The 24,891-nt window shown below is 40.6% G+C and overlaps 1 protein-coding gene and 1 long non-coding RNA gene across 2 annotated transcripts in view; one reads left to right on the top strand and one right to left on the bottom strand.

Moving 5' to 3' along the window:
- LOC122563703 overlaps positions 1–6,452 on the top strand; it is a 21,397-nt gene extending 14,945 nt beyond the window's left edge. The window contains exons 2-3 of the long non-coding RNA XR_006315697.1: positions 661–785; positions 6,368–6,452. This is a non-coding gene — a long non-coding RNA (uncharacterized LOC122563703). The remainder of the gene's footprint in view (positions 1–660; positions 786–6,367) is intronic.
- On the bottom strand, positions 5,768–24,820 carry LOC122563701 (tissue alpha-L-fucosidase-like). Its single transcript, XM_043717809.1, has 8 exons — positions 24,360–24,820; positions 17,449–17,583; positions 15,958–16,095; positions 14,961–15,066; positions 13,151–13,351; positions 12,277–12,464; positions 10,649–10,748; positions 5,768–6,490 (listed from the first exon to the last, which is right to left on the bottom strand). The coding sequence occupies exons 1-8, from the start codon at positions 24,713–24,715 to the stop codon at positions 6,350–6,352; spliced, it is 1,365 nt and encodes a 454-aa protein (XP_043573744.1). The 5' UTR covers positions 24,716–24,820; the 3' UTR covers positions 5,768–6,349.
- Between the last annotated feature and the right edge of the window lie 71 nt (positions 24,821–24,891).

Genomic DNA, 24,891 nt, shown 5'->3' with positions numbered 1-24,891 from the left:
TGAGCTCTTCCATCATTAAGGATGGGGATATTTGTGGAGCCGTCTTATGAAGAAAAGTTCAGGGAGCTTGGGCTTTTCTCATTGAAGTGAAGAAAGATGAGAGGCAACTTGGTAGAGGTGTACAAGATAATCAGAGGCATTGTTGGAATGAATAGTCAGAGACTTTTTCCCAGGGCAGAAATGGTTACCATGAGGGTGCATAACTTTCAGGTGATTGGAGGAAAGTTTAGGAGAGATGTCAGAGGTCAGTTCTTTACTCAGAGTGATGGGTTTCTGGAATGCACTGCCAGCAGTGGTGATAATCAGATACATTAGGGACATTTAAGTGACTCAAATAGGCATATGGATGATAGTGAAATATAGGGGATGTAGGTTTGTTTGATCTTAGAGTAGGATAAAAGGTCAGCACAACATCAAGGGCCAAAAAAATTGTACCATATTATACTGTTTTATGTTCTAAAACAAAAATAAAATCAAAGGATTCACAATTTTAAGTGAACAGAAACTTATCAAAATTAAATTAAGATGTCATCTCTGGGAGAATTCTTTTCTCTATTCTATAAAATTAGCAATAAAGGTTTAGACAGCCAGTGGTGGGGCATTATAACAAAACAAAGTCAACTTATTTTGATAAAATTAAATCAAAGTATTGTTTTTCAGGTGATGTAACCCCTGCAAGGGTCGGTCCACTGATTGTAAGGACCTGTATCATACTGGTGAACTCTTCGTGCTCCCTCTCTGCAGACAACCAAACATGGACATGACCACAGCAGAGGTGCAGATAGGTGGGTGCTATAATGCCCTCCATAGCCCGGTGCCTGATGTTATTGGTGTTCAATGTCTGCCCACTCTTCTCAGCACAGACTGCCCATAGATCAGAAGCATGAGACTATACGATATACAAGCAGAATTAGGCCATCTAGCTGAGTGAATGGTAGAACAGACTCAGACATGGCTGATGTTTCTCACACCCATTCTCCTGCCTTCTCCCTGTAACCCTTGATCCCCAATTAATTAAGAACCTATCTATCTTGGTCTTAAAAACACTCAATGACTTGGCCTCCACAACCTTCTACAGCAATGAGTTCCACAGATTCACCATTCTCTGGCTGAAGGAATTTCTTTTCTCAGTTCTAAAGGTCATACCTTCATTCTGAAGCTATACATTCAGTCACTAGTCTTTCTTACTAGTGGAAACATCTACCCAACCCTCTCATTATTCTGAAAGTTTCAAATGAGATCCCCCTCATCCATCTAAACTCCATATACAGACCCAGAGTCCGCAACTAGCCAATTAGCTCCCCTTCATATTTCATCTTCTACCCCTGTCCCCATTGATTTTTTAGTTAACTTCTGCTGGTTATTAATGGCTTTCCAATCCTCTTGTCTCCCACGAATTTTCACTGTCATTGTAAGCTTTTACTTTTGCTTTTATGCTGTCCAACTTCCCTTGTCGGCCATGGGTACCTCATCCTCTCCTCTATACAGTTCTCCTTCCCTGGGCTGAATTTCAACTGTGCCTCCTGAATTACCCTCAGAAACTCTAGCCATTGCTGCTCCACTGCCTTCCCCACTAGGTTCCCCTTCCAATCAACTCTAGCCACCTCATCCCTCATGTCTTTGTTATTACCTTTACTCAATTATAATACCGTCATATCTGAGTCCAGCTTCTCCCTCTCAAACTGCAGGGTGAATTTTATCATTATGGTTACTGCCCCCATGGGGTCCTTCACTTTAAGCTCCTTAATCAAGTCTTCCTCATTACACATTACCAAATCCAGAATTGCCTGTTCTCTACTGGGCTCTACCACAACTGCTTCAAAACATACCATCTTGTAACATTTTATAAATTCCTTTTCTTGAAATCTACTATTAATCTGGATTTTCCCAGTTCACCTGCACATGAAGTCCCCATTGTTATTTCTTACATACTTTTTATATCTCCTAAAATATTTTCTTCCCCACATCCTGGCTGCTGTGAGGAGACCTGTACATAACTTCCCACAGGGCCTTTTTCCTTTCTGGTAACCGCATGTACAACTTCCAACTCTACATCATTTCTTGATATTGAATTAATTTCATTTCTTATAACAAGATCCCCTCTGCCAATCTGTCTGTTCTTTCAATAGGACATGTATTCTTGAATATTTAGTTCCCAGCCGTGATCCTCTGTGATACATACATCATACCTGCCAATTGCATTTTGCACTACAAGTTAATTTACCTTGTTCTGTATACTGCATGTATTTAAGTACAACACCCTCAGTCCTGCATTGACTGTCACCTTCTCAAAGTTTCCCCCTTACCTACAATACCTAAAGTTAAATTCCTGACCCTTTCCATACTTGGCTCTATTTCTTGTTTTGGAAACTTTAATAACATCTACTGAGCCTTCCTCCCTACCCCCCAACCCCATTAACATTTTCAATAACTTTCCATGCAAATAAACCCACTATTTAGTTTAAAGCCCTATCTACAGCTCTAGTTATACAATTTGCCAGGACTTTGGTCCTAGTATGTTTCAGATGGAGCCCGTCCCATCAGAACAGCTCCCTCTGTCCCCAGTCTTGCACCAATGTCCCATGAATTCAAACCCATTTTCTCCCACACCCATCATTAAGCCACACGGTTATCTTTCTAATCTTGTTGATCCTGTCCCAATTAGCTCATGGCTCAGGTTGTAATCAAGAAATTATTACCTTTTTGGTTCTGCTTTTTATAATTTAATCCCAAGCTGCTCATATTTCCTCAGCAGAACCTCTTTCCATCTATATCATAGATACTATATAGACACAACTCCTCCCACTCCATGCTCCTCTGCAGCTCAGATGAGATATCCTGAATCTGGGCACCAGGCGTACCCTTTGGGATTCTCTCTGCTGGCCACAAAGGACAGTGTCTATTTCCCTGACTATACTATTCCTGATTACAACTACATTTCTTTTTTTTTCCCCACTCCTGAATGGGTCCCTGTACCACAGTGCTATGGTCAGTTTGCACATTGTCCCTACAGCCCCTGCTCCACACAGGGAGCAAGTCTCTCAAACCTGTTAGACAAGCTCAAGGGTTGAGGCTCCTTCAGCACTACCTCCTGGATCCCTCTATCCGCATGGGGCTGAAATGCAACAAACAAAATTCAAAAGCAAGCCCTTTAAAAAACTAAAATAGGCTTTGCAAGCAAAAACATTAAAAGTAAACAAAAATAAACTGTTTCCTCCACATCATAAAAGCTACATGTAGCTTGGAATCCCGTGAAAGTCCTCCATTCATTTTGAACAAACATATTACTTCACTTTCCACCCCACCAGCATCCACAGCCAAAGGACCACAAGCCGCCATTTCTGCCACATCCAGTGGGATGCCACCACCACGTATTTCCCTCCCCTTGTTTGTCAGCATTTCACAGGGATTGCTCACTCTAGGACACTCTACTCCCCTCCTCCATCATTCCCAACACCTTCCCTGAAATCGCTGAAGATGCAATACCTGCCCATTTACATCCTCCCTTGTCTCTCTTCCAAGAGCCCTGACACACCTTCCAGGTGAAAAAGCAATGAACCTGTGCTTTAGTCAATCTAGTTGACTTTGCTCACAATTTTGCCTCCCCATTGCAGTGGAGACCACACGCTGACTGCATGACTGCTATGCGGAACACCGATGTTCTGTCTGCAAAAACGACCACGAGCTTCCAATTGCCTGCCACTTTAACACACCACTGTGTTCCCTGGCCAAGATCTCTGTCTCAGGCTTGCTACAGAACTCCAGTGAAGCTCAGCACAAATTGGAAGAATAACACCTCACTTTTCACTTGGGGATCCTGCAGCCTTCAGGATTCAATATCAAGTTCAACAATTTTAGAACCTGAACAGCTTCTTGTGTCCTTTATCGACTCCCACACCTCAGGCCCTTTCATGAGATGGGCTACATTCAGCACAGCCAACCCATTTTCACCTTTGTATGGTCCCTATTGTCAGGTTTTTTTTCTCCCCGGCAGACTATCATCCATCCCTTTGTCATTCTCTCTCTCTCTGGGCTCTACCTCTGCTTAATTGCTAATCATTACTCCACACCACATCTTCAGCATATATGTTACTTTTTCGAGGAGAAAGTGAGGACTGCAGATGCTGGAGATCAGAGCTGAAAATGTGTTGCTGGAAAAGCGCAGCAGGTCAGGCAGTATCCAAGGAGGAGGAGAATCTTCAGGAATGAGGAAAGTGTGTCCAGCAGGCTAAGATAAAAGGTAGGGAGGAGGGACTTGGGGGAGGGACACAAATCCCTCGAACTTGTCTCAGTCAAATCCCTCAAACTCAGCACTGCCTTCCTAACCTGCAATCTTCTTCCTAACCTCTCCGCCCCCACCCTCACTCCGGCCTATCACCTTCACCTTGACCTCCTTCCACCTATCGCAGTTCCAACGCCCCTCCCCCAAGTCCCTCCTCCCTACCTTTTATCTTAGCCTGATGGGCACACTTTCCTCATTCCTGAAGAAGGGCTCATGCCCGAAATGTCGATTCTCTTGCTCCTTGGATGCTGCCTGACCTGCTGCGCTTTTCCAGCAACACATTTTCAGCTCTTATATGTTACTTTCTCTTGCTACTATCAGTTCTGAAGAAACATCGCTGGACTCCACCCTCACCTCCATCCAAGGCCCCAAATGATCTTTTCACATCTGGAAGAGATTTTCCTGCACATCCAAGCATTTCATCCACTGTGTCTGTTGTTCTGGATGTGGTCTCCTCTACATTGGGGATTCAGGACGGCAACTTGCAGAATGTTTCAGGGAACATCTCTGGGCAACACACACCAAACAACCCCACTGCCCTGTGGCTGACCACTTCAACTGATTTCTGATGATGGGATTATGCCGAAACACTGAGTTTCCTGCTCTTTGGATGCTGCCTGACCTGCTGTGCTTTTCCAGCACCACTCTCTTAGCCCCCATTTTAACTCCCCCTCCCATTCTACCAAGGACATGGAAGTCCTGGGCCACCTGACACCTGGAGGAAGAACACCTCATCTTCTGCCTCGGGACGCTCCAACCACACAGCTTCAACATCGATTTCACCAGTTTCCTTATCTCCCCTCCCCACACCTCATCTCAGATCCAACCCTCCAAATCATTATTGCCCTGTCCTTCTTCCTTCCCACCTATCCACTCCACCCTCCCTCATGACCTATCACTGTCACTCTCTACCTGCCTCTACCTATACTCTTCCCAGTTACCTTCCCTCCATCCTATTTATCACCCCCCCACCCACCATTCCTGACGAAGGGCTCGTGCCTTAAACGTTCACTCTCCTCCTCCTCGGACACTTACTGACCAGCTGTGCCTTTCCAGGGTCATATTTTTCAACTCTTTCTCTCTGCAGGTGCTGCCATACCTGCTGAGTTTCTCCAGCAATTTGTTTTTCCTACATTATTACACATCTGGGGCAGGTCAGGCTTGAACTCAGATCTTCACTTGACCTTCTGGTCCAGAGAATCTACCACAACAGGTCTGTAATCCTCCTCTCTGTTCTTTTAAATGTCAAGCTAACAGATGGTTTATCAGTCCCTCATAGAACACCGCAACAGAAACACTACTAAATCATTAACAAAGACTTACAAAAGGTGAACGGAAACTTATCAAAAAAAAATTGTCCGGGATGATGATATACTCCAGCACCTGCAGTGCCCACCAGTATCTAATGTTACTGAGTCTTTGGGCCCATTTAATTAGCAGAGATGGGGATAAATCACTCCTGAGTTCTAATAATGAGGCACTTGATTTACATAATATGTAGTTTATTGTATGATACACTGAGTTACTTTGACCAGTTAGACATAATTATAAAGACTTATTAAAAGCCAGTGATGACACATCTGGACCAATTGAGAGATCATGTTTAATTGTTTTTCTCCTCTGAAAAAGGAGCTTGATGCAGCTTCAACATCAACTCTTTCAGAACCATCACGTTGTACAACATTACCTTACATAACTGGAGAAGGACACTTTAAGAAAGAGAAGCAACGCAAACTGGAAGATATTGTTATTACATGACTGCATAACCTAGCAAAGACATTAGTGAAAGCTGAAAAGGAGCCCCTGAAAATAAAATCAAAACATAGTCCAAGAAAGTCTCAATACAGGAAGTTCCAAAACAAAGTAATCTGAGATACAAGCATTCATTGAAAGTACCCCAAAACATTGAGTCAAATTTAATCAATTTGCCATCTGTGTAATCACCTTCTCAACACAGTTTTTAAATCCATCCTCTTGGCACCGTCAAATCCTTTGATTGATACTTATAAAAGGAAGCAATAAGCTGCTTTGAAGGACATTCTCAATTAAATTGATAACATTTCTTGATTATGAAACTCCTTCCAGTTTCACTGTCCAACCATCTTCTGAGGGGAGAGCGAACATGGAAACAGAGGACAGAAATACAAGAATGCCTTTTGGTGAAGAAGCCTTCCATTTCAGGGGCGCTGGGACTCCCAGCATTATCACCTAGAGAGACGACACAAGGACATGAAACACGAAAACTAACAATACACCAAGCCTGTTGCTTCCTCAGACCAGGTACAATTCGTTTGGTACAAGTTATCTTACCCAGCATTAACGAGTTGAATTCAGGCCCAGGAGTGGGGGTACAAAATGGTGCTAATCACCAGAGTCCATACTTTCAGGTGGAGCCAAGTCTCAGGCAGCAACACCTCTTGCTTACAAACAAATACACGTGGCCTTAATAAAATCAAAAATTTGCCAGGCTGCATTTTTGGTGCTGTGGTTTGCATCTGGTCTTGGCTGTTCTCCCATACAGGGACCACCCTGCTAAAGGTTTCCAAATGCTGTTTTCAGAGCACGTTTTCCCTCATGGCCAAAGAAATATTTTAACCTGAGCTTAGTGGAATGAAGATAAGGTAGGGTGTGTGAGACTTTACATTTCTTATTTCCCTGTATAATTTTTCCCAGATTCTGGACATGATTTAACATTGTTTTAGTTGCATTCATACAGTTCAGATAACTATTCCTCTGCCCTCAGTTTAACATAAAACTGTTCTACCTCACTGACTGAATGCTGCACACTTGAAGGATATGAGCAGATGGAGAGGCAAGAATAAGGGACCATGAAACAGGAGAAGCACCATGGCCATGCTTGAATTGAAATCTGTTCCATGAATAGATCTATCAAATCTTATTCACCTGTAATGATTGCACTGCAAAACTGTACTAAGCATAAAAATGTTAGAAGAATTAGAAGTGGAGACAGTAAGGAATTTGTTGAATTACTGAAACCTGGTTAAAAGCAATGTGAATGAACATGGAAGAAAAAAGTGCTTTACATGACCTTTGGATATCTTAAAGTGCTTTTTACAACCAATGTTTTTTTTAAAAAAGATGTACTTACCCCTGTAAAGTGGGAAATACAGCAGCCAAGTTAGAATCAGCAATTCTCATTAACCAGTATGATGATGCTGAAATAATTTATTTTTTGTGATGTTGATTGAGAGGTATATATTGGATAGGACTTTGACAATTACTCTTATATAAAATCTTTGGGGAATGAGACAGCTGATTAATTAATGCTCCCTCAGCACTGCTGCTGAAGTGTTCACCTTGTATTTTATGCTCAAAACGTGGAGTGGGATTTGAAACTGCAGCCTTGTGTTTCAGAGGCAAGTGTGGTACCAAGTAAATCACAGCTGATCTTCAGGTTTGTTTGTGCAGGCTTTAGAGATCTTATAGAAGAAAAGAAGGTCTACGGAATAGCATATACAACCAGGAAGCTTACAGAGATGAAAGAACTGGAAGTTACCATTTTTTTCAGGGTGGATCTGGAAAACAGGAATAATGATACAAGGCACCCACAATAAAATGGAAGTGAAATGGAAATTCCATGGCTGCTCTCATTAGAGAGAGGGATAAACTAGTGGTGACTTTATACAAAGGGTCAACACACCTCAAGCAAGCAGCAATGCCTTCATGGTGACCTCAACTAGCATAGGAATTGAACCCATACTGTTGATATTATAGAGAGGCACAGCCAGGAAACAGACCCTTTGGTCCAACTCGTCCATACCAACCAGATATCCTAACCTAATCTAGTCCTATTTGCCAGCACTTGGCCCATATCGCTCTAAACCCTTCCCATTCATATACCCATCCAGATGCTTTTCAAACATTGTAATTGTACCAGCCTCCACCACTTCCTCTGGCAGCTCATTCCATACACACACAACCCTCTGCATGAAAACACTACCCCTAAGGTCCTTTTAAATTTCTCACCTTGAACCTATGCCCTCTAGTTCTGGACTTCAGCATCCCAGAGAAAAGAACTTGTCTATTTACCCAATTCATGCCTCTCATGATTTTATAAACCTCTATAAAGTCACCTCTCAACCTCCGACATGCCAGGGAAAACAGCCACAGCCTATTGAACTTTTCCCTGTAGCTCAAGTCCTCTAATCCTGGCAATATCCTTGCGAATCTTTTCTGAACCCTTTCAAGTTTCACAACGTGCTTCTGATAGAAGGGAGACCAAAATTGCACACAATATTCCAAAGGTGGCCCAACCAATGTCCTATACAGCCACAACATGACCTCCCAACTCCTGTGCTCACTGCTCTGTTCAATAAAGGAAAGCATACCAAATGCCTTCTTCACTATCCTATCTACCTAAGACTCCACTTTCAAGGAATTCTGAACCTGCACTCCAAGGCTTCTTTGTTCAGCAACACTTCTCAGGATATTCCCATTAAGTGTATAAGTCCTCCTCTGATTTGCCTTTCCAAAATGCAGCTGCTTACATTTATCTAAATTAAACTCCATTTGCCACTCCTCAGCCTGTTGGTTCATCTGACCAAGATCCCATTGTACTCTGAGGTAACCTTCTTCGCTGTTCACTACACCTCCAATTTTGGTGTCATCTGCAAACTAGACCGCCTATTTTCACATTCATATCATTTATATAACTGCATTGTAGCCCACCATCCAGCCAACTGAGCTGACCGTACCTCCAATAAAATGGAGGTGGATGTACTGTCTCAAGAGGTCATAAAGATTAGTAATATAGCCTTTGTTGTGAAGACAGCAGATTTTAATCTTTCTAACAAAGATGGAACTTGAATGAAAAGGGATGTCACAGAAAGTATCAGGAAATAGAAATATATGTATAATTCGGAAATATACAGAAATGGAATAAGGAAAAGTGCAAAAGAACTAGAAAATCAAACAATTAAAGGATAAGAAACAGAAAACAGTAGATGAATAGAAAAGAAAATACAATAGGCGATAGCAAACTATTCTTTAACCCTCTCTTTCTCTGATATAATTAAACAGATACTGGATCAGACAAGAACAGCGGAAGGTAGGCATTTTGACTGAGGACAGAGGTAGCAGAATAATTAAACTATTCCTTTATAGTTTTTATTGCCATGGAAGATGGGTTTGAGGTATGGAGCAGGGATAAAGCAAAGAGATATCCCTGCAGAAAATAATTAGGAGGGAGATTTCAGGCTGGAATACCCATAGTCTCAGAAGAGAAGGTAAAAACATTATTTTAAAAATTCTTAAAGTAAAATAAACTACATATTTTGGTAGTTATAACAACTGTGCAAATTCCAAAAGGCATGCAATCAGTTAACAAAATATTAGAAAGTTGGAGTTAACAGCAAATGTATTTATATGTAATATATGGCCCCAAGGTGTTTCACAAGAGCATTATGAGGCAAGATTTCATGAGTCACTTAAGGATATGATGGGAGATGATTGAAAGCTTGACTAAAGACGAAGGTTTTAAGAATCATGATCAAGGAGAAAAAAAGAGTTAGAGAAATAGAGAGGTTTAGGAAGGGTATTTCAGAGCTTAGGGTCTTGAAGCTGAATTTACAGCCACCAATAGTGATGTAATTAATATTGGGGATATTAAAGAGGCCAAAATTGGAGGAGTGAGACATCTGAGTTACGGGACTGATGGAGATGGAAGAATATGAGAGCAAAGTTTTAATAGTCAAGGTGTTTCTTAACCAAAGTCATTATAGAACACACTGGATGGCGGATGGATGGAATTTAATTACCATTCGCTATAAGCTGTTGCCATCAACCAATGATTGAGACACTGAATAATTAGTGTGCCCAATGGCCTTGTGTCTGCAGTAAACAACTGAAATAACTTAGAAATAAGATTGACACCTCATCAAATTCTGTAGACTACTGTTAATGAACTGTGTTTCCTTAATATTTACTTCTCCACCCACAACACCTATGTTTGTCTGAATGGTGTGCATAGGAGTTTAAGAATGAGTTGGCCTAATAGGTCCATAGGACTATCAATAGTCATGGATAAGACTGTTGTCCAGAACCAGTCTCAAGAGTGTAGTGCTGGAAAAGCACAGCAGGTCAGGCAGCATCTGAGGAGCAGGAGAATCGATGATTTGGGCATTCCTAATGAAGGGCTTATGCCCGAATCGTCGATTCTCCTGCTCCTCAGATGCTGCCTGACCTGCTGTGCTTTTCCAGCGCCACACTCTCCAGCATCTGCAGTCCTCACTTTCTCCCTGTTGTCCAGAACCAACTTGGTTCCAAAGAAGAGAACTGTGAACAAGTCAAATGAAGGCTAGAAAGCACACACAGGAAGAGAGAAAGAAACAAATCTTAAGCACTTACTTTGGTGCTCGATGAGCTTATTGGAGATTCCAGTTTTAATGTATTATCAGTGGGCCACTTTATGAACATTGCATAAATGGACGATCCCTTACTAGTATACCTGGATGCAAAGGAACAACACAATAAGGTAAACACCAAACTAAAAGCAGAGGCAGAAAAAAATAAATTTTAAAAAAAGCAGAGTTGCCACATTTTAATATTTCTGCAAGTGTGGCCTGTCATCTGGTTGATTTGTTGATTATACAATTCACAAGAAACTACCCAGAAAATGATGTCAGAACTTTTTAAGTTGACATTTTTTTGTTTCGCCTCTATTGACACTATAAATTGGTTTCAATAAATTATTTAGAATTCTATTAGATTCAGCTTTACACAATCATACAATAACACTAAATATTTTTCAAAGTTACAGGCACTACTGAACTCAAAATGTTGTTTTTCAGATCTTTAATGACAGAGTCTCATGGGAACATGACTTCTGAAACTGGGGCAGATACATCTGAACTTTGATACAATAGTGAGAAGTGAAATCTTAGTGAATCCATTGATATCACATCACTTCCACCAAACTAGTGTTTTGCAATTGCACATAGATACAGCAACTACAGAACTCAACATTATCAAAGGTCATCATATAGGAAAATACAGGTCATTCTGGTATAACAGGCTACAAGATTGCTCGCTGAACTGGTGGATTTGTTCTCAGATGTTTCATCACCATGCAAACATTATCAGTGAGCCTCTGGTGAAGCATTGGTGTTCTGTTCTGCTGCCTATCCTGGTAGCCACCAGGATACATGAGCACCATAAGCCACCAAAATACATGACCAACTATCACTGGTATCCATAAACACAAGTGAAGAGGGATACCAGTTTGACTAGGACAATACATCCATCCTGAGACAGGCTAAACAAAGACGCTCACGGGAATTCCTCAAGGCCTAGCATTCAAACTGGAACTCCATTAACAAACATATAGATTTGAACCCCATTTACCAAGCTCTGAGAAACTGAACCAGAAATGATATCACCTACCACAACAAACCGAGACAGATAAATAGCAAGTGGGACAGAACACCTACTGATGATGTTACCTAGCATGGTGATGAAACGTCTGAGAACAAATCCATCAGCTCAACGAGCAAACTTACTACCAGATCCACAACCTGAGCTACAAACCTTCTCCAAAATCTCAATTCTGGTGTAACATGTGTTTGTCAACACAAATAAGTTATACCGCGATTGACGAATTGTGGGCGCTGTTTGGATAACGTGAACTTTCTACTGAATGGGTACAGTGATTTTCTGTCGCGATCTTCTACAACGTGACTTTCTATGCTGGTTTTCCATAGCGTGATTTTTTTAGCACAAGGAACACAACTGTCACATTATAGCACCATGCCCTGTAACAGGAATCACAATTGAAAGGTTTCCCTCTAAGGTTTTTCTTCTGTTTAATATCCACAATCTAATGGCCCAGTCTGCATGTCAGCAAACTCAAAGACATCCAAGTTATTTTCAGCTTCTTGCTTTGACTTTAAGCATAAACTAAGGTAACAGTGAAGAATGTGGAAATAGAGTGAAGGGAAGAAAAACAATTGTTTATATTTAACTCTAATAGGCATTACCATACAGCTGTAGAGTTCTCCTTCTGAACTCGCCATGGTTTTGATGCATATATTGCTTCACCATTAACACTTAGCCATTGTCCCAGACCTTCCAATCTTTCCTGGAAAATTACAGGGATTGTACCATCTTTGGTAGGACCAATATTAAGCAACAAGTTTCCTCCATAAGAGACTGTTGTCAGCAAAGTCTGTCAGAGAAAGAACAGTGATGAGATGAAATGATTGTGTAATGCAGTCAATAAGACAAGCTCCCATTTTAATCCATGGCCTCAACCAACAGGCATGTACAATCATTTTTTAAAAACTGTTCCACAGCACCTAGCAAAGTCAGGGAAATTACTGTGTTACCATTGTCTACATCATCTCATTTTCTGCTGTAACAATAAGTCTAATTTCACATAGTTATCTTGATATAAAAGAATGACAATAATTTCCCATCAATTTGTGAAATCCCTTAAACATTTGACATAAATCGTGCCAAAACAAATACATCTCTTACACTCTTTTCTGTCCCTAAATTAGAAGGTATTTTTATTACAGACACAAGTGCTGATATGGAGCATGAATGATATATATACCACATAGGCTTCACAGCTGTACACAACATCAACGTATGTTCAATGCAGGATGTAGGTTGGCAATCAAAAGCACCATTCCCAAACTTCAGGAAGATACAGGCCAACTGTAACATCTTAGCACAGACTGGATAACAAACTGTGACCCTTCCTCTTGTTCGAATGGTTCAGCTACTCAATAAGCTCACTCTTTGATGCACTTGTTGACAAGCCAAGATCGCAGCAGAACTCCAATGCACCCTCACTTGACTTTATTATCATTCTAGCCATGTTCATAATTGGTTAACAGAAGTACATACACTGATAATTGATGACAAGTCCATCACTTCACTGAGATGCATATTTCTACGATAACCCCATGATCTTCTGTCGATCGAGGTGCACATCTCCCATTTGTGATTTTGTAGCTTGCTTGGGCTGTATTTGTCTGCACAGTTGAAGAATCCACCATGTTTACAGGAACAGCCAGCTCCCCAGCGGTCATTGGTTACAACTGTATCCTAGTAACAAAGATAATAGAACAGATATTTACATAGCACCTTTCAAAAGCTTAAGGCATCATTCAAGTGACTTCCATCCAGTGCAGTACCCTTGAAGTGTAATGACTACTGAAATGTAAGAAAAATGGCAGCTAATTGGTGCACAGCAAGCTTCCCAAAACAGCAACAAGATAACATTGAGATTGTCTGTCTTTTTAAGTAATGTCGATGGAGAGATTGAGTTAAGAATTTTAGATCATGACTTCTGCCCCACATTTTGAATCGCAGCAGGTGCTGATTCTACTGTTCTCACTTACATGTCCTCCAGATGCACTTTATCTCTTTACTTGTTTCATGACCATCTCTTTGTGCATGCACAATCATCTTTCATCATTTAATCTCTCCTGCCTTCTTCTACATAATCGGAAACTTTCCTTTTTTGTATCTTTCTCCAGTCCTCCACCACCCAGTTTTCCCCCATCCCCACCCCCACCCCTCTCCCCCACACCCCCATCATTTCCTCTACCTTGCATAAAAACTCAGTATTCTGATAAAGGGTAATTGGCTTGTGATGTTAATTTGGTTTCTTTCTCCACAGGTTTAAGGGCATGCGGGGGGGTGGGAATGGAATCATCTGTTTGCACATCATAGTACCTTCTTTGTAAAATAGTGACCAGAGGTTACAGAGCTCACAGAAGAATGGAATGAAAAAAAAAATAGGTTGGCTTCAAAACACTAAAATGTAAAATACCTGGGAAGGAAAATAAATGGATGCTGCAAGAGACTGAAAGATACAAAGTGAACATTTCTATTGTGGAGAAAACACCAAGTTAAAACAAAGGCACTGCACTAGATGACCAAGTTAGTACAGATATAAAGACAATTAAAAGAGATAAGAAGGGCACTTAGCTCAAGAGATCATTTCAAATGGACAATTCACTCAACATAATACAAATTTAGGAAATCTCAGTTCATAACCCAGTTCACCCACAACTGACCAAATTCAGCCACAAGGGACAGTGCTCACCTTACATTAATATTTGTTAGTGACCCATAATTTCAGCAAGGACTTGATGGGTTGGAGTTGAATATTTTACTTTTGTGACATAATGATTTCATTAAATGTACAGAAGATGGAGATTGTACTATACTTGGGAGAGGAATACTGGCCCTAGAATGGTCATGTTTAACATAAGTAGTAGCCAAGAATTCCCAGATCCAGAAGCAAATACCTAATTTCAAAATGGCTGAACAATGCTACAAAGATGATGAATACAAAATTATTCTGTTATGAGGTGTTTGCACAATAATATTCCACAATCTAACATTTAGTTAATGTGGTACAACTTTTTCTAACTCCTCTCATTACTACTCAAGACAGATGCAAAATGAAGGCACAAACATTGCCAACTTCAGTCCAATGAGGGGAGAACAAACGAAATAAGATAATGGGACAGAACAGTGTTGCTTAAAAAGGGAAACAGGACAATTTTAAAAAAGACTGTCCCAAATATGCTGTGAAAATAATCAATAAATTCCATTAAATAATCCAGATTTCAATGGTAATAACAAATTAAAATTAAAGTAAATTAGAATCCACCGTAATGTTCTTGTGAATATTACAAAGTACCTTGACAGGGCTATCATTGTAAAGCCAGGCCAGAAATCCAGTGGAATTCCAGTAGGAATCTGGTGCTTCCCAGTCTCCATCTGACCAGATTATATCTGGTTTATACCTATCAGAAGAAGAAATTAAACAAAATTCCCAGTTATTTCCAGGGTGTAATTATGTAAACCATACCAATTTATCAGTGACAAAAGCAGTCTTCTTTAAAACTGGCTCTGAGCATTAATTGTGTCAGCAATTCAATTGTCCAAGTCCTTAACCAACTTTAAATGTAGGTTTTATATTTTGACTTGAAAGATATACAAAAAATGTATTGTGTTTGTAATACAAGATTAGAGATTGGGGGTTTGTGTCATCATTTTGTGTCTAACCTGAACAGTAAAACTAACAAGAAAAAACTACACATTAGCCAGAATCCTGTGAAATATTATTGTACAAGCATCACATTTTGGACCTGAAATTATTCTGTTTTTTCATTAGCAGTGATGCTTTCACCCACTAGTATCACATCACATACTTTACAGCCAAGTTTACTTAATGGGGGCAACACTGTAATCTTTCAATTGAAGTGATGCACTGAATAACTGTTGTCAATTTTAGAATGGATTCTGCTTGAAAAAACTGACCATAATTTAATATACCTTCTCACTCTCTGCTCACGATTTAAACAGATTTAAACGGATCATCACAGGATTTGAAGTACTTTTGGGTCTCCATAGTGAAAACAGCGAAGTGAATTAAACATGTTTATAAGGACAAGGTATTGACATTCACAGCAACCTCAGGATCCATAGGGGCTAGGTGCATGGACTCCCCACGAAGAATAGAAGATGAGAATATCACTACCATATAATCAGACTGGATGAGTTTAAAGAAAACAAATAGGTAATGTCTGGGGCCGATCTTGCAAATACATGGACCTGTGGGTGGCAAATCCCATATAACAAGAAGTGAGTGTACAATGTGTTGAGATGTTGCAAGAATCACCATATTCCATTACCTCATGACTAGATCATACAGTTCTGGCAATGTTTTATCCACAACAAATGTCTGGGTCTTGAATTTGTTCTTTTTGTCATACAAGTAAAGAGGATTAAACCACTCAAATAGAGAATGGTACACTCCATAATGTAAATTCCTGTCGCAAAAGAACAAGGTTAATATTAAATTTCAAAATGGACTATAACTTAGTTTTCAAAACTTTTACATATTAGATAAAAGTATCTAACAGTGTGAAATTAACAGTGTAACAACTATACTAGGTATAAATAACCACACATTCAATCTTCTTATTCTTTGGACAAGGTAGGTAAGACACTAGGCGTAAAAACAAAACTGGGGCTCACAGAGCATTTGAGAATCTATGAGATTGCAAATAATTCAGGTATAGGAGAACAAGAGACACAGCAATAAGGGAACACTAAGTTAGAGTTGTACCTCAGATGCATTTGCTGAAATTGTATTGAGGGAGAAGATAAAGGCTGAGAAGGACAATATATTGGAAGTAGTCAGTGATTGGGCTTTCAAGAGTCCTTTAATGACTTTCCATGATCTAGCCAGACCATCAACCCCAGAAGTGCATTTCAAGACTCAGATTTAGCAAATAATAGCAATGAAACATTAACTTTTCTTAACAACACGTCACCTATTTTTGCTCTAACTGATGACATATATCTATGTTTGCATTAATTTGCCACCTGAAGTTTTAGATGTTGAAAATGGAAATATTAAACTTTTGATAAGTTCCATTTCTGGTCCCAATATCACTATGGAGATACTCCAGCTGAATTTAGAAAATGAAACAGTAAGGAAGTTTTAGCAATTGATTTTAGCAATTGATTTTTTTAAATTTTCTTTGTCATTAAGGAAGTGATACTGATTTTAGCAATTGATTTTATTGATTTTTTAAAATTTTCTTTGACATTTCAGTAAATATAGAAAATACAAACAAAACAACCATAAAGCCTTCTTAAGGACTTTTGAATATTAGATTCCCTACAGTATGGAAACAGGCCCTTCGGCCCAACAAGTCCACACTGGTCCTCTAAAGAGTAACCCACCCAGGCCCATTCATCCCTGACTAATGCACCTATCACCTAACTCAGCATTAGCCAATTCATCTTTGGATTGTGGGAGGAAACCACAGCACCCAGAGGGGACCTGTGCAGACACAGGGAAAATGTGCAAACTCCACACAGCCTGTCACTCAAGGCAGGAATCGAACCCAGGTCCCTGGCGCTATGAGACAGCAGTGCTAACCACTGCAGGGGTTTCCCACACAGGGATGTTTGTACATATTTTGGTCACTAAGGCTTTATTTACAATTTTTGAATTAAAGTTTTGTGAAATTATTATTGAACAGACACTGACCAGGGTTGGCACTATTCTGTTCATATTCTGTATGTTTAGCTTGGGTTTTAATTGTCAATATGTGTTCATGATATTGTAAATATCCTGCAATTTGCAGAAATTCATAAAATTAAATACAAACCGTTTTCGGATAGCGACTGCTAGATCACCCACCAAATCTCTATGTGGACCAGTGTCAATGGAGTTCCAGTTCCAGGACACAGACGATCCCCAGTTTGTGAATCCTTCATGGTGTTTGGTCGTCAGAACCACATACCTGGGAAAAAACAATTACCAACCAGAGGGAAAAAAAAGCGGATAGAAATTGATACCAAAGTCCCTTACATTTTTTTTAAATTCATTCATAAAATGGTCAGTTGTCTATTCCTGATTGTCCAGAGGGCAATTACAATGCTATGGCTCTGGAGTCACATATAGGCCAGACCAGGTAAAGACAGCCCATTTTCTTTCTTAAAAATGATTATTGAGCCAGATTTTTCTTTCCTCCTGACAATTGACAACAGTTTCATAGTCATCGATAGACTCTTAATTCCAATTTTGTTGAATTAAATTTCACTTTCTGCCATGGTGGGATTCAAATGCAGGTCCCTAGAACATTACAAGGTTAATTAATAACCTTTGATTATACCACAGGGCCATCTTCAAATGGCAGCGAACAGGTCTAGATTATTTCAAAGCATAGTCAGCTTATGAGAAGCAGGGGTCTTAAAAGAATATTTTCCACAGATTGATGCTTTACCTTCTATTCAAATTGTGTGTTTGGCTTTTGACAGGTATTGTAAAATATTTTCTCTCAGAGCGTTTAAGTGACATTAAGAAACAGGGAAATACGTCCAAAGTGGTTCTGGTATTATAACTAAATTTATAATGCACAACAACAAATCTGCAGCAAGTATAGAGTAAATGAAAAGTTCTCATGTGATTTCAAAAGCTATCTTGGTCACTGAAACTGAATTTGCAAACAGTTGCAATGAAGGAGACTATGCTCATAGAATGTACCACACCATCAATGAGGATGTGAGAACAGATGACAATACTATTTGCCTACAATCCAATAAAGAATCAAAACAATTTTGCAATGTGTCACAAATATTTTTCTGAGAAAACATCACAGATGTATGAACTTAGTAAAGAACATTGTGGGTATTGTGATAAGACGCAAAGCTTTGATTGATAGAACACTTCATTTTAATGATATATAAAAATGATGGATAAATGCACAGTGTATTTACAAAGAAAATAATCCTATCTCCACGACAGGGGACAGGAGAAAAGAAATTTGGATTGTCGGTCTGCCAGAAGGTAAGGAAGGTGAGCAGCCGCTGGAATTTATTGAGGACTGATTGCCGAAATTCCTTAATTTGGAAGCTAGAATGAGAAGCTTGAAAATTGAGAGGGCACACCAGGTCATGGTGTGGAGGTCAGGTCTGGGCAAACATCCTCGTTCTATCTTGGTGCAGTTTCATCACTGTAGAGAAAAGGAGAGAATCGTGGAAGCTTCCAGAATCCAGGGGAAGGATCTGAAGGCCCTAGTTTTCGAGGGCTCTAAGATCATGTTCTTCCAGGACTTCTCAGCGGCAGTGATCCGGAAAAGAAAATCCTATGACAGCGTCAAGAGAAGACTGAGGGAGCTTGGGATCCAGTACTGTCTGAGGTATCCAGCAGTGCTCAGATCACCTTAGATGGATCTGTACATCTTTTTGACGCGTCGGAGAAGGCAAGAAACTTTGTGGACAAATTAAATTAATATGAACAATTTAGTATGTATAAATAGTAGTATTGTTTGGGTGTGTCTCTGACTTTCCGCAAAAAGAAAAGAAGGCCATTCGGGGCTTTCTTTCCCTATTTTTTTAAATTGGTAATAATCTGGTCTAAACTATGTTCGGGGAAGGTTGGGATGTGTACTTTCAATTCCTAAGTTAAGTCATACCAAAGGATGGGTGGGGTACTTCCCTTCATTTTCATTCAAAATTTCTTTGTTCACATTGTGATTTCATGGTATATTTTCTTTCTTTTCTGCTAGTGTTTGCAATGCAGCTCTAGCTGGGGAGGGGTGGGGGGGAGGACGTGGTAATGGTTGGGATGGCTAGATTCCTAATTACAGGCAGTTTATGGAAAAGCGCAGCAGGTCAGGAATGAAGAAGGGCTTATGCCCGAAACGTCGATTCTCCTGTTCCCTGAATGCTGCCTGACCTGCTGCACTTTTCCAGCAACACATTTTCAGCTCTGATCTCCAGCATCTGCAGACCTCACTTTCTCCTACAGGCAGTTTATGCCTGGTTCAGGTAGTTAAATGCCCTGGCTGCAGTATTGGCAGCGGGATGGGAAGTTAGGTCTGGAATGTGTAGATTCCCCCTTTGGGCAGGGGGTGAATTCCCCTATTCAGTGCCACTGTGCTTTATATGTTGGTTTGTTTTTTGGTTTTTGTTGAATATAATCTTTGACAGCTTTGTAGGTTTGTTAACTGGAGTGGGTTTAGTTTACGTAGTTTTTATGTTTGATGGATTTTCGGACAGTAACACTCGGCAATTTGTAATTTGAGTTCCTCCTCTCTAGAATCGAAATATTACTGCAGAAGGTTATGGCAATTTACTTGATTAAATGGTGTACTTGGTACATCAAGGGGAGTCATTCACCAATTAAGAGGAAGAAGGAATTCTCGAGTCTTAGAAAGGAAAAGGTGGATATTGCTTTATTGTGGGACACACACTTGGATGATAGGGAGTATTTGAAACTACAACAGAATGGTTTTGATCGGGTTTACTTTTCATCTTTTAATACCAGAAGTAGGAGAGTGGCTATATTGCTTCAGAGGAATCTCCCATTTAAGTTACTCAAGTGTGTTAAAGACATACACGAGAGGTTTGTAATTCTCAAAGTCCTGATAAATGAGGAAGAATATGGTGTTTTAAATGTCTATTGCCCTCAGGCCCATCCCTTCAAATTTCTGGTAGATCCGTTCTCTAAATTGATCAGTCTCAAGTCCTGACATATCATTATAGGGGGAGATTTTAATTGTCTTATGGATCCCATGGTAGACAGGTTGCCCAAAGGCCCCCCGATACCGTATGTACAAACTAAACAATTCATGGATCTGTGTATGGAGTTAGGATTGGTGAATGTCTGGAGGCATCTCCACCCTACAGACAGGGATTTTATGTTTTTTTCCAATCCACACAGATGTCACACCAGGATTGTTTTTTTACTGACCCGCATGGCAACCCTGGACTTGGTACGATTGGTAATATTACCATCTCCGATCACGCTCCAGTACACTTGTTGGTTAAGATTAAGGACACTGTAGTGGGTAGGAGGCACTGGCAAATGGATCCCTTTATCCTTAAGGATAATAAGTTTGTGGAGTACTTCTCTAAGGAATTTAGGCCATTCCTAGACATTAACTCAGGCGCGATTAGTAGCCCGACTGTCCTTTGGGAAACTGCTAAGGCCTATGCCAGGGGGTTAGTTATTTCCTACTATGCCAGTAGGAAGTAGCAAAAGGGTGAGCAGCAGTGTCTCCTCGAAGGACGGTTGAAAGCAGCCAAGAAGGCTTACTTTGTCAGGCCCTCGTTGTCAAGCTACAGAGGATTACGGCGCTGCGGTCTGCATTAAATTCCATGCTCACGCAGATAACAAAGAAGGAGCTTACTTTCATAAAACAAAGGTTATATGAGCATGGTGACAAGCCAGGCAAGTACCTAGCATATCTTGCCAGGAAAAGGAGTGCCCCTCAAGCCATTACATTGATTAGGCAAGGGTCTGGGAACCTAACATGTAATTCAAAAAAGATTAATGTGGGGTTCCAGAGATTTTACTCTGAATTATACCAATCTGAGGGTTGTGAGAAGGAGCAGGCCAAGATGGAGTCCTTTGTCAAGGATCTAGAGCTGCTGGGTGTGACCCCCGAACAAGAGTCCTTTCTCAATGTCCCCTTATCAGAGCAAGAGGTGCAGGAGGCAATGAAGCAGCTTCAGAATGGAAAGATGCCCGGTCCTATTGGACTTCCCAGCAAATTCTGTAAAAGAAATTTGTAAACATATTGTCAGACTCGATGCTCAACATGTTCAATGACTTGTACAGTCATGATTGTCTCCTGCCATCTCTAAGAGAGGCCAATATTTAACTTATTCTTAAAAAAGGGAAGGTCCCGGAGAACTGTGCTTCTTACAGGCCTGTTTCACTCTTAAATGTGGACTTTAAAATCCTCTCCAAAACTCTTGCATTAAACCTGGAGATTGTGTTACCTTCTATTGATAAGAGCACCAGATGGGCTTCATAAAGGGTCGCAGATCCTCCAATAATGTTAGGAGGCTGCTTAACATAATTCAAACATGTCAACAACATTCAGCACAGGGATTGGTGATTTCTCTATATGCAGAGAAGGCATTTGACCGAGTTGAGTAGCCGTGTCTTTGGAGCAGTTTGGCTTGAGTAAAGCCTCTATAAGATGGGTAAAGGTTCTCTACAGTGACCCTCTCACTGCAGTCATTACCAATGGAGTACGATTAAGCAATTTTAGCATTTTTAGGGGCAGCCAGCAGGGCTGTCCTCATTTTTTTGTCAAATCCAGCAGTTTTGGTGCATCGCCTGATACAATGTATCAGCTCATTTGGCTACACGATTAAGTTTGTAAAATCAAAGGCTATGCCTATGGGTGGTCTTACAAAAGTGCTAGGTCTTAAGTGGTCACAGGGGGGTTTTCTGTATTTGGGCATATTCATTACTCCAGTTCTTGATTGGTTGTTTAAAGCTAATTTTGTTCAATTATTCAACAAAATCAAATAAGACCTTCAAAGATGGGAGGCGCTTCCAGTCTCATGGTTATGTCGGATAGAGCTTATTAAGATGAGTATACTCCCCCGTTTGTTGTTCCCTATACGAAAGCACCCCCGATTTTCGATAAGCAAACGTTCAGGAGACTGAAAGGCTGGTTCCTTTATTTGGTATTGTAAGCGGCCCTTATTAAATTAATTCAGCCGCAATTGCCTCACAGACTGGGGGGGAGGGGATCTCCCGGATGTTAGAAACTATCAACTGAGTTTGCTTTTATCTTATGTGAGTGATTGGGCTCGTGAGGACCCTTTTTCAATATGGTTAGATAGCGAAACCTCTCAGGCAAGGTGCCCCCTTTCTAGCTTGCTGTTTTTGGACAAAATGAGGACAGTTAAGGAATATTGCCATAACCCAATAGTTATTAATACTGTTAAAGCATGGAGGGCAATTCAGAAGAGGAAAGGCAATATTGGCAACACATCCTTTTTTACACCTGTATGCCAGGTTTTCAAATGGGGATGATGGATTAAGGATTCAAATATTTGGCAGCTAGGGGTGTGTCTTGCATGGGTGATTTATTTGAGGGTGATGCAATGATGTCCTAAGATCAGTTAGCACGGAAATACAAGCTATCTAGCAGGGACCTCTTTCGTATTTTTCAAGATAGGGATTTTATTCAAAAAAGACTACACTTTTGACTGATCCCTACAAATCCGACATAGAGAGGAGGGTGCTCAGTGCTAAGAGTACACTTTCTGCCAGCACCTTAATCATCAACTGGGGAGGGCGGCCCCTCAGATGAGTTTGATTGATTCTGCAGGGTGTGGGAGAGCGAGCTAGGCGTTGAGGTCTCCTCAAAAGCATGGGAAGATATTTGGGAAAACGGAAGAAAGATATCAATTTGCAATAGGACACATGCTTTACAGTTGGAGATTCTCCACAGGGGATCCACTTGGCTCCAGATCGTTTGTCAAAATTTAAAGCGGGGGTATCTTCAACACGTCCCAAGTGTAAAGTTGATACAGGCATTCTTACCCTTTGTCTCTGGCCCTATGATAAGCTTCAAACATGCTGGAGCATTGTGGCAGGTGCAATGGGGGGATATTGGGTGTTAAGAGTGGAGAAGGACCTGCTACCTCTTCTTCTTGGCCTGCCCAGTGTGTTCCTTGTAGATGCGCATAAGAAAAAACTTTTCAACATCCTCACTTTCTGCACAAGAATACCCTGTTAGTTTAGGTATCCGAAAATCCCCTGGGCCTTTTGGGTTGGTGTAAGATTGTTATGGAGCATATCCCCTTCGATTTTCTCACAAGAATGGTACAGCACAAAATTGAGAATTTCTGAGACATAGTGGCCCTTTCTGGAATACCTGGACACAGATTTGACCGCCACACTAATAAAGGCTTTTATATCACTGTAACAAATGGGCGCTATGAGTCCAATATCCAGGGAGGGGGTGCTGCGAACATATGAATAGGTGAAAATTAATGCTCTTGATATTCGAGAGTTAGTGTTTTATTTGGCTGAGCTGAATTATTAATTAGTGTGTTGTTAGTTATTTATTTAGTTAAGTAGTTGGGTTTTTTATATATATACATTTGTACATGAGGGCGGTTTGGGTTTTTACATTTTTTGGTGTTCTTCCTTTGTATTGTTTTGTATTTGTTGTAATATTTTAAAAATTTCAATAAAAATATATTTAAAAACAAGAGATAGATAAGTTCCGATTGCCAAGGGGATCAAAGGTTACAGGGAGAAAAGGCCAATTTGCTTTAGTTTTCACACCGCAGAAAGAAACTACGATGCCATGAAGAGAAACGGACTTGAAACGATGAAGACAATTCAAAAACTGTAGACAACTGGGGCAATGTTGGCTGGAAGACTTCCATTTGTTGGTATCATGTGACCGTGTGTCACATTACTCAATGTCGTAATTCGAATGTCACATGACCTACAAAGCTAACCTGGTGTTGTGTGATTTTTAATTCTGTCCACCCCAGTCCAACACAGGCACCTCCACATTATTACCAGCCAAAGTGGACGGTAGCACTGAAGTAGGCGGCAATAATGACCTTGCTGCTGTTAACCACATCCAGGGCAACTAAAAACAAAACTGCTGCTGGCGTTTCAACACCTCACAAGCACATTTTATTTGGTTTGAAGTTGTGATTAATATCGACAATTCTCTAAAACTCCCCCAGTTAACATTCGATTCCCCACATTCACAACGTTTTCGAAGTTCTTCATGTTGTACTGTACCTGGCTCCGGATTTCTGAATCACCTCTGCCCACTGATCCGGATCGAAGAACTCTGCGGTAAATGCTGGGGCGAACTGACTGTATTTGAACCCCTCTGGGTAGTTCTCCTTCATAAAGTTCACATACTCGGGCTGGTGCACACCTTCCCAGTTCCACCAGAACCACTCGCTCCCGAAACTGGGCACGGAAAAGACGCCCCAGTGAATGAATATTCCAAATTTACTCTCATCGTACCAAGGGGGCAAAGGTCTGCTGTCCAGACTCTTCCAGGTCGGTTGGTAGCGGCGACTGTGAGCAACCCCTGGCCAGAAGATCCCCAAAACACAAATATAACTCACTAAAATCTGCAATCTCATCGTCTTCACGATAGATCTTCACCAAAGAAGCCTCACTTCTCGAATAAAGCGGAAATTGCCTCTCGCGTGATTTCACTCAATATAAACTTCGCTTACAATACGGCGGCAATAAACATTAAGGTTTTGTAAGTAAGTTCCTCTTGTCTATTTCCAGGCCACCAGTATAACTATAAAGC

The sequence above is a fragment of the Chiloscyllium plagiosum genome, chromosome 27 (genome assembly GCF_004010195.1).
Source record: "Chiloscyllium plagiosum isolate BGI_BamShark_2017 chromosome 27, ASM401019v2, whole genome shotgun sequence".
Taxonomy (NCBI): Eukaryota; Metazoa; Chordata; class Chondrichthyes; order Orectolobiformes; family Hemiscylliidae; genus Chiloscyllium; species Chiloscyllium plagiosum.
The sequence above is the reverse complement of the archived record's forward strand: the minus strand, read 5'-3'. Positions and strand labels throughout refer to the sequence as shown.